Consider the following 10,201-nt stretch of genomic DNA (forward strand, 5'->3'; position numbering starts at 1 on the left):
CTTTTCTGGAAACTATGAAAAATGTGAATCTTACAACCTGTGCTGTTGTGAGCTGAATGTGACTGTTCCCAGTGCAACTATTCACTTTGAAATGTGATAACACAGATAAAAAAAACTCACCAACAGCTCATCGTAGTGAAATGCAGTAAATCCTGAAAAACCAACAACTTCTTCCTCAGACACAACCAGCTCCTCCCAGTCAGGATACATCTTTGTCTCCTCCCTTCACAGGTGTGTAAGTGTAAGGACCAGTGAACAACAAGCCGTGACCTGTGGGAGATGAGTCACTGCAGGTAGTGAACAAGGAGGGTGGAGCAGAGATCTGTATCTGTTCAGAGGGAGTGAGACTGTTCTACAGTCACTGGCACCAGCTGAAATGGAGCAGCAAGAAAATCAACTGGACAGAGAAAGATTTTGCTGTTCGATCTGTCTGGATCCGCTGAAGGATCCGGTGACTACTGGCTGTGGACACAGCTTCTGTATGAGCTGTATTAAAAACCACTGGGACAAAGAGGATGTGAGAGGAAGCTACAGCTGCCCTCAGTGTAGACAGACCTTCACACCGAGGCCTGTCCTGGTGAAAAGCACCATGTTAGGTGATTTACTGGAGGAGCTGAAGACGACTGGATTCCGAGCTGCTCCTGCTGATCACTGCTATGCTGGACCTGAAGATGTGGCCTGTGATGTCTGCACTGGGAGAAAACTGAAAGCTCTCAAGTCCTGTTTGGTTTGTTTGGTCTCTTATTGTGAAAAACACCTCCAGCCTCACTTTCAGTCAGCTCCATTTAAGAAGCACAAGCTGGTGGAGCCCTCGGAGAAGCTCCAGGAGAACATCTGCTCTCGTCACGATGAGGTGATGAAGATGTTCTGCCGCACTGATCAGCAGTGTATCTGTTATCTCTGCTCTGTGGATGAACATAAAGACCACGACACAGTGTTAGCTGCATTAGAAAGGACTGAGAGGCAGAGAAACCTCGGGCTGAGGAGACAAACAATCCAGCAGAGACTCCAGGACAGAGAGAAAGATGTGAAGCTGCTTCAACAGGAGGAGGAGGCTGTCAATGGCTCTGCTGATAAAGCAGTGGAGGACAGTGAGAATATCTTCACTGAGCTGATCCGTCTGCTGGAGAAAAGAAGCTCTGATGTGAAGCAGCAGATCAGATCCCAGCAGGAAACTGAAGTGAGTCGAGTCAGAGAGCTTCAGGAGAGACTGGAGCAGGAGATCACTGAGCTGAAGAGGAAAGACCATGAACTGAAGCAGCTCTCAGACACAGAGGATCACAACCAGTTTCTACACAACTACTCCTCACTGTCACCACTTAGTGAATCTACACACTCATCCAGCATCAGGATCCGTCCTCTGAGGTACTTTGAGGACGTGACAGCAGCTGTGTTACAGGTCAGAGGTCTACTACAGGACATTCTGAGTGAGACAGAGACAAACATTTTACAGATTGTGTCTCAAGTGGATGTTTTACTGCCACACCCAGAGCCCAAGACCAGAGCTGACTTCTTAAAATATTCACAGGAAATCACACTGGATCCAAACACAGCAAACAAAGATCTGTTATTATCTGAGGGAAACAGAAAAGTAACATATATGAGAGAAGAACAGTCTTATTCTAATCACCCAGACAGATTCACATATTGTTGTCAGGTCCTGAGTAGAGAGAGTCTGACTGAACGTTGTTACTGGGAGGTGGAGGTGGAGGTGGGGGTGAAGAGGAGAGGAGTTTGTATAGCAGTCGCATACAAGAATATCAGAAGAGCAGGAAACTCACTTGAATGTGAATTTGGATGCAATGCTAAATCTTGGTCATTAAATTGTCATGGAAACAGTTATATCTTTTGTTACAACAGCATCAGGGCTCCAGTGTCAGGTCCTCCGTCCTCCAGAGTAGGATTGTACCTGGATCACAGTGCAGGTGTTCTGTCCTTCTACAGTGTCTCTGACACCATGACTCTCCTCCACAGAGTCCAGACCACATTCACTCAGCCTCTCTATGCTGGAGTTAGGGTTTATTATTCTGGAGCCACAGCTGAGTTCTGTAAACTGAAATAGACTCGAGTCATTAAAAGCAGTGATTTAGATTTGGTGTTTAAATCTTTAACTTCTTTTGTCTCCATGTTTGTTGATCAAAGTTCGTCGTGGTGATGTTTCTGCTCCGCACAGAGATCAGCTGTCAATCAAACACTGACCTTCCTTTATCACACATATTTAGTTCTCACTTTGTAAAGACAGAAATCTATAATTACACTGACATGAATGTGTTTGAAACAATTAATGTTGCTGTTGTTTTCTAAATCAATGTAGAAATTAAAGGCCTCAAAAAGCCAATTCATTTGCCTGAAAAAAAAAAAAAAAAAACAGAGTTTAAATTGATAAAAAATAAGAGTCGGGTTCACAACTGCTGAGACAACCTATTTGAGAAAATAGGTTTAAGAATAGAGAGGATGACTGTGGTTTGTCCGAGCATGGGAAGTCTGAGTTTAAATCAGCTATAGCAACTCAAAACTAAACTGCAATGTTCCGGATTGGAGAGCGTATGAATGTTGTTTAACTGAAGTGAATATCAGGGACTGAACTAATCTCCAAGTCTCAGTGTCTCCAACGAGACCCTGATCTGGACTCAGCTCCACCAAGAGAATGACCACAGCCAGCAGTGGTGCAGCCTGATGACCAGTCGGACACTCAGCTGCTACCGCTGCAGAGGGCGCAGGCGGAAGCTCCAGCCGTCCCTAACCTCTATCCAGACTCCGACCTTGCTGCAGCGGAGGAGGTGGACAGGCTTCCAGCATACACCACTCCATATGTGGCAGCCCATATTTTCCATGGGGAATGGTCGCGGATGGAGAGGAAGGGGACGGGGAAGAACTGATGCCTGTTACAAATGTGTCAAAATTGGACATTGGGCAAGGGAGTGCCCTGGGAATTGACAAGCGGTGGAGCTGGGGACAGTGAAGGATTCATCTGGTGCGGACGCTGAGATGGAGAGAGAGTGTCAGAAAGTTTTACAGCCAAATTTGTGTTGTGAGTGGTGTACTATGTAAATATTTTTGTCCTTTAAGAAAGATTTGTAAACCCCACAGAGAGAAATATTTGTGAATTTGAGCAATGCAAATAAACTTTGATTGATTGACTTGATAAGTGATGCTGTCTTTTTAATACTAATGTGTGAAGTTGTCGAGCTATTATTTCATGTATCGTAGAAAAAAATCATACGAAAATGAATGTGATTATTGAAATTTTATATTTCCATCTTGGTGAGATGACACTAATCAAATTTGAAGTTGATCTGATGAAAGCCCTAAAAGGAGTATGTCAAAGTAAAAATGTCTAAAATGGTCAAAATGGCCACTAAAGCCAAAATGGCGGGCTTCCTGTTTTGTCTAGCATATCTATCCAAGAGACTTTTTTGTTTGTTATGAAAAGACACATGTCCCTACTCAATATGAAGTTGATCTGATGAAAGCCCTGGGACAAGTTCGTCAAAGTGAAAATGTAGAAAACGGCCAAAATGGCCACTAAATCCAAAATGGCGGGCTTCCTGTTGCTTTCTTCAAATTGCACCTCTGACTTTTTTTGTTTGTCTGGTCATAATACACATGGGCTACGATTTTTGTGAAGATCGGTGAAAGCTAACTGAGGGGCTTTTCCTTAGATGGCGCTGTTGAGCCATTTTGCCACGCCCATTTCAAATTACTCCAGAATACAATTACTTTTTGGGGTTTTGAATTCCCTGCAAACTTTGGTAACGATTTGAGCATGTCTAGGCCCTGAAAAAGCCCCAAAAGGGAAATACAAATCCTTCGAAATACAATAGGGCCCTAATAAGAAAAATCCTTACAATTTCAATAGGGCCTCCCACCGTCGGTGCTCGGGCCCTAATAATAATCCTTACAATTTCAATAGGGCCTCCCACTGTCTCCCACTGTTAGGTGCTCGGGCCCTAAAAAACATTCAAAGCTATCTACACTGTGATGCAGCCACATAGACATTAATTATTGGTTAACTTTAGTCTGACTTTAAATGTGGCATACAATCTATTATCTATTTGTAACTAACTATGTGAACCTATAACACTCTCCTACTTCAAATCCAAATCCCACATATGTAAGAGTGGGGTAAAATGGGCCAATTGCAAAATCATTCATGGTTTCCTAATTGTCTTGACCTAAACATATTTAATTTTGCACAGATCAATAGCGACCTTTTTCTAGATGCTTCTACTGAGGGACCTATTGTAATGCCTTGCTGTAAACTGGGAAGTCAGAGCAGAGACCATTAGATATTTAAGGAAAAACATAAAATGGCCAAATCATGTGGTTATAAATGGGTATGTAAAGCAGTATCTGTGTATTTTTTTTAATATATTTTTTGCCATTATTGGCTTTAATTGATAGGAAGGAGAGCAAGATGTGGAAGGGGGACAGAGAGAGAGTGGGGGAGGACATTGCAGAAACGGAACCAAACCCGAACCTCTGCGGGTTGAGGCACTGCCTTGTTGGGGCGGAAGCTCTACCAAGTGAGCTATACGTATCTGTATCTGGGTATTTTTTTAAGGCTTCACTGAATTATTGGATTAAGGAAAATATAGCATAACAAATCTACCAGAAGTTATGTTATGTCTGGGGAGATGGCCTCAGCAGCATGTTGAGTCGTTCTTGATTAATGATCCATGCCGGAGCTAATTCCTCAATTAAATAGTAATTATTAGCATTGACAAGCAGGCTGAAAAATAGTTAGTCTGAAATAAGAATCTGTGTTTAGGATCACAGCAACACTTTCTCTCTTTCTATTATAAAGTGTAATGGTCCAAACAGAAATAAAAACAAATGTAAATGTATCACATGGAAATAAAATGTTCTTTTTATGTTTATTATACATATTAGGTTTAAAACATAAAAGTATAATTCAAGCTTCACACAACTGTAAATAATTCTAAATAGTCTATAAGCTGTTGTAGTTACTTTCAAATAACCTTTGCAAATATGGAAGAGACATTCAAAATGTTTCTTCAAAAAGCATATGGTCTCTTCTTTGCACCTTGTGCCCTGCACCCTCAAACAAACTAATAAATGACAAAGTGAGGAGAAAAAAACAAGGGTGAGAAGAATGAAAATTCCATCTGTCTGCATCCTAATGAGGCTGCACAAGCTGCATGTGTGTCTTTCACAACTCCAGAGGTGAAACTGTGATATCCAAACCAAATGGCTGGGGAGACGTCAGAGGGAATTGTTTTTTATTCCCACCATTGCCGCTTGAGGAGGGATGAAGGGGAAAAAAACAAGCAGCATGTCCGCGTGTCTGCGTCCACCTGTACACCAGGCACGAGCTGGACTGTTGTTGAAATCCGACCAAGGGTAAAATATCTCAACAGATGCCTCACTCACACTGCCCGCCTGTCACATTCGCACAGGGCAAAGGTCAAGTGGACAGCAAGCATTCCAGTGCAGCTGCCTCCTGTCACAGGGAATTTAATTTTCATCATGTATTCTTCTTCTCAATTATAACGTCCCACGCATGCTCGCACACCCAATCCCTGAATTCTATTTTTAATACCCAGGACTCCTCGCAGGTTGCAGTCTGAAACCTTGTTGTTTGTGAGGGCTATGTAATTGGTTCTGCCTGCGAAGGCATGAAAATATCATCTTTTATCCAAAGCCTGTTATTTCTGACGTTAATTATTGGGATAAGTGCCGAGGTGTTATGAAAAGGTGGTGCTTAAATGAGTCCCTCACACCTGAGATCTCATTCTTCACATTACAATTATTTACCATCGACCTAATTTTGTGCACACTCGAGCTTAGATTGTCAACAGCTCAGGAACATCTTTGTAGAAGTGCAGCTCATCTGTGTAATAAGCAGCAGGCTCCAGAGGTGAGCCAGATGTTTCGCTTGATGTTTTCCACCAGTTCCCTCTCCCTCATAAATGAAGCACTTTGAGAGTGAATGACCTCCATACGTCAAGCGTGCACACTGGCCCGTCCCCAGAAATCAATTAAGCCATTCATGAGGAAAGAGAATGGTCTGAGGTTTCTGTCCTGATCCACAACCTGAATATATCCATAATATAACCAAACAGAAAATAGGCTTTAGAGTTTTACTCCGAACAAAAACTGCAGCACCCAGTTTGTATGTAACAGATTAGAGTTTTCCTGCGTATCAACAGACTTACATACACAATCAAATTTGATTCAGATTCTTCATGTTCTCATCCATTACCCACTGACTGTACACTTTTAACACTATGTGGCACACTGTCGTTTATCGCCTGCACACATAACTGTAAATGATATGAAATGGTTCAGTTGACATCACTCTGTCTTAGAAGGAAAATCCTCATTTTAATTAAAAAAGTATTTCAGAGGAAGTTACCACAATATTTACAGGATGTGGATATTTTGTTATATAGCTACAATACAAGATGATGAGAGAAAAAAAACCTTCTTAAGGGCCCAACAATCAGCTCTAACAGCTGGTGAAATGAAAGTGTTTTTTACAAGGTAACAAAAGGTAGAAAAAAATATTTTATCGGCTTCAGTAGAAAAGGCCAGGTCCCCACATTCTGTCTGCTCCCTCTTCCCCAGCATCTCCATCCTGTCTGAGGCCAGCTCCTCCGTGAGGGTCTGGACACATGAACGGCATCTGTGTGAGCCATTGTCTTCCTATGACTCTGAGCCTCAGAGCAGAGTTAAATCAGCATCAACTATTGACCTTGTTTGTTACTCGACATTCAGAGCATTAGACATTAGACAACATTAGACTGTTGTAGCCCTGACTATATTCTAACTTTCTTCAAGTTTGTTTAGGTGCTCTTCTCACAAAATCTATTTGTGTCTTCATATGATTAACTGGATTCGTGAGTTTGGCCTAAGGAGCGCCTCCTGCTGACTGGTTCCACCCAGTTTGTTTCTTCAAATGCCCATGTTCCCTTCACTTCAGTGGCAGCAGTTTGACAGCAGCACCCAGTTCTGTCCTCAGCCTCCAATTTGAGAAAATTGCTAGTTTCTGGTTTCTTGTCAGACTCAGTACAACTGGAGCTTGATCTTGACAACATTTGTACATTTTGCAAAGCGTGGAGCAAACCCTGCTGTTACCTGTTCAGGGTTAAAAGAGGATATTCAAATTTTGTGCACATGGCTGAGACTATAGAGGAGTGAGCTGTCTCCTCATACTCTCTACGTCTCTGTTTACACTTACACAGTTGACACACTTTAGCTTTACTCTGGGCAGGTAGGTTATCTCACACATTTGTGGAGACCGATTATTATGTCTGACTAGTGCAGAGCCCGTTCGAAACCTGCTTGTTTAGAATGGGCTGTTTGCTTGGTCTGTGTAAATGCTCTGGAGCGATTTCAGAATTATTCCGTCACATTAGTGAGTCCTCCTCACACAGTTCTACGATATACTGTCACTTTTTGGTTTGTATGTGTGTGAGTGCGTGTGTCGGTGTGTTTGTGTCAACGTGAGAGAGAGAGGAAGAGAGCGAGCATGATGGGTTGATAAAGACCCTTTTTGTCTTTTATGTGAGTGCATGCCACTCTGGCGATGCTGCATGTTTGACACCTTTGTATCGCCTGAATCTTCCTATACTGTAGTTTTCTCCTCCTCTTTTCAATGTAGCTGTGAAGAAAGATTTTATTAATTTAAGAAAAGTATCGATCATTATGTGATGATAAGTGTTGATATTGTGCCGTTATTTCAAACTAATCGACGTTTAGAGACGAGAGAGAGAGAGAGAGAGAGAGAGAGAGAGACAGAGAAAGAGAGAGAGAGAGGTGAGGAGCGGACTCAGAGTGGGGGTTTGTGCAGTAGTGTAGTACAGGTATATGCAGGTACACAGCATATTACCACTTGTTTTTCAATCAGCATAGTTCTACCACTTCTAAATTGCCTGTTGTGCGCATCATTCATTCGTGTCCTGCAAGACAATATTTTGTGATGGCGAGTTTCCTTACCACAGCAGCAGACAACTTTAAAACATGGTATAACTCCAGGGAGTTGAGAGCTCTGGGGCTTACATGTGTGCAGACACACTGCAACATGCAGTTTTAGTCGAGTGTGAAGGGCCCAGAGTTGCTTTCCAACCAGTCTAGGGCTCCATCTTTGTCTGTGTGCGCACCGCTATTTACTGAGCTTTCAGTCAGCCATGACTGGCACACCTGCTCACAGTGCACAGAGCAGCCTCGTGCTCCGTCACCCTGTAATGACTGCTAATGTCTGATTATCCAGCAGCCAAACAACACCAGCAACATCATGAGCTCTCCATCAGCCCTGCAACAAGCAGCCATGCTGAAAGACGACTGCATGGTTACACTCACATCAACATGGCAGGAGAGGAAATTTTGACTGACCAGACGAATGCAGCAGCATTAATCACTGACCTTTTTTCCATTCATTGCAAAGTATTTCAATATTATACATTCAAGTCATGTTCTCTCATAACAGTCATAATTTACAGTTTGCACAGGTCTAAACTATAAAGTAAAACTTATTTAGACAGAAATTATAATTGTTTCTTAAATATTCTGAAAAGATCAGTAGACAGAATGTTTATCAAACTCACCATCTGTAGAACAATGATTTAAGTCAGACACTGAAGTGTACAACTTCAATCTGCTCTTATTTAAAAAGAACAATTACCACTCTGTGGTTGTATGCCTCCGCCAACCAGAGCAGTTTCAGTGATGTCACCAGGATTTTAACCTTTGATCACTGAACTAATCAGTTCATCTGTGAGTCTGAGTCACAATTTTAAGAATTTCTCTAAAACCAGACTTGAGGTATCATGTTCAAGAGGCCAAAAATATGTTTAATGAGGCAACTGAGACCTTGGGTCTTTGACCATTCAAATCTAATCAGTTAATTCATGAGTCTAAGAGAAACTATGTGCCAACTTTGAAGAAATTCCCTCAGGGCACTCTTGAGATATCGTGTTCACAAGAATATGGCTGACCGGTAACCTGAAAACATAATGCCTCCGGCCACTGTAAGATCTCAACCTAACCGAGATAATGTATACCTGTGATCTGGTGCTATACACTGAAATGAAAAGAATAACACATGAATTGATTTTTTTTCTTTGTGTTGGAAAGGAGAATGAAATGCACAGGATTAATATGTTAAGTTATAATTGACCTGTCTGATGTGTTTAGAGGAGTGCGAGCCCAGAATGGTCAATGGATACAGCAGAAGATTCCACAGTGGTCTGGCTTAGCTGACTACAGTGAGGTCAGTGTTTAAAATGCTGATGCTATCATTTCTGCCTTTCTGCCATCTTGCATGATTGGCTGCACATGCATTTGCATCAGCACAATGTTCAGTCACTGTGTGGAGTGCATATGGCTGAGCTGTATGGAGACATATGGACAGAACAATAGAAAGATAAGAAAAGAGTGGAGACAGAAAGGAGAGAGGATCTGGAAGAAAGTGCAGCTAAATTCTGCAAATTACAACTACAAAATGGTTGGAGCACTACTGGCACTGGTTGTGCCACCTTGAAAGAGTTAAGGGACATCCAGACAGTGTACGGGGTAGGTGATCAAAAGCTCAGCTAGGGAACTGGTTCCCCGAAAACTACATGGCACACTCTCCCAGGATGTTGCCCTGCAACAATGGCACCCATTTTGGGTTTCATGCCGTCTTTGGTTCTAAATCAAACACATCAGTGGTGTAGTGGTGCCTGGAGAAGTGGGTATACTTTTTCTTTCTTTTTTCAGCCCGTCCAGTAAAGGATAAACATTGTGTGTTATACACAGTGACATGTAAGACTACTCTTGTATATTTACTTCACCCTAAAATGGCCACATTGTCACTTAATTTCTGATGCAGAATTTGCATTAATACCGGCCCACAGACCTTAGGGCGATGCAGCTACATGATGATGCATTTGAATCAACTCAGTCGTCTATGGGCCAGTAAGTTTCTTTGTAAACTCTCACATGGATCAGTTGATTTGCGACAGTTAAGGCCAGAGTGTCCCACTATTATAAAATTAACATTATTTGTCATGGGGCAGCTTCGAAATATTACTGAATATATTTTACAGTTTGCAAATATAAAACATTTTCTAAATAAATAACTGCACTGCATGTTATTACCATAATTTACAAGGTTCTGCTATTAAAAACTACCACCATCACTATCTGAACTGCTGGCGAGCAGCACCAAGAAAGCACAACGTCATGAAAAGTCCGT

General features: G+C 42.0%; 1 protein-coding gene across 1 annotated transcript; it reads left to right on the top strand.

The window, feature by feature from the left end:
- The first annotated feature begins 376 nt into the window (after positions 1-376).
- LOC117769463 (tripartite motif-containing protein 16-like) lies at positions 377-2,067 on the top strand. The gene has a single exon (XM_034598363.1). It carries the CDS (start codon positions 377-379, stop codon positions 2,060-2,062), a length of 1,686 nt encoding a protein of 561 aa, XP_034454254.1. The 3' UTR covers positions 2,063-2,067.
- Positions 2,068-10,201: the final 8,134 nt, after the last annotated feature.

Source organism: Hippoglossus hippoglossus, chromosome 10, assembly GCF_009819705.1.
Source record: "Hippoglossus hippoglossus isolate fHipHip1 chromosome 10, fHipHip1.pri, whole genome shotgun sequence".
Classification (NCBI taxonomy): domain Eukaryota; kingdom Metazoa; phylum Chordata; class Actinopteri; order Pleuronectiformes; family Pleuronectidae; genus Hippoglossus; species Hippoglossus hippoglossus.

What these genes read in the sequence shown, in the direction of transcription:
- LOC117769463 (XM_034598363.1), top strand. Translation starts at nt 377, where the DNA reads ATGGAGCAGCAAGAAAATCAACTGGACAGAGAAAGATTTTGCTGTTCG.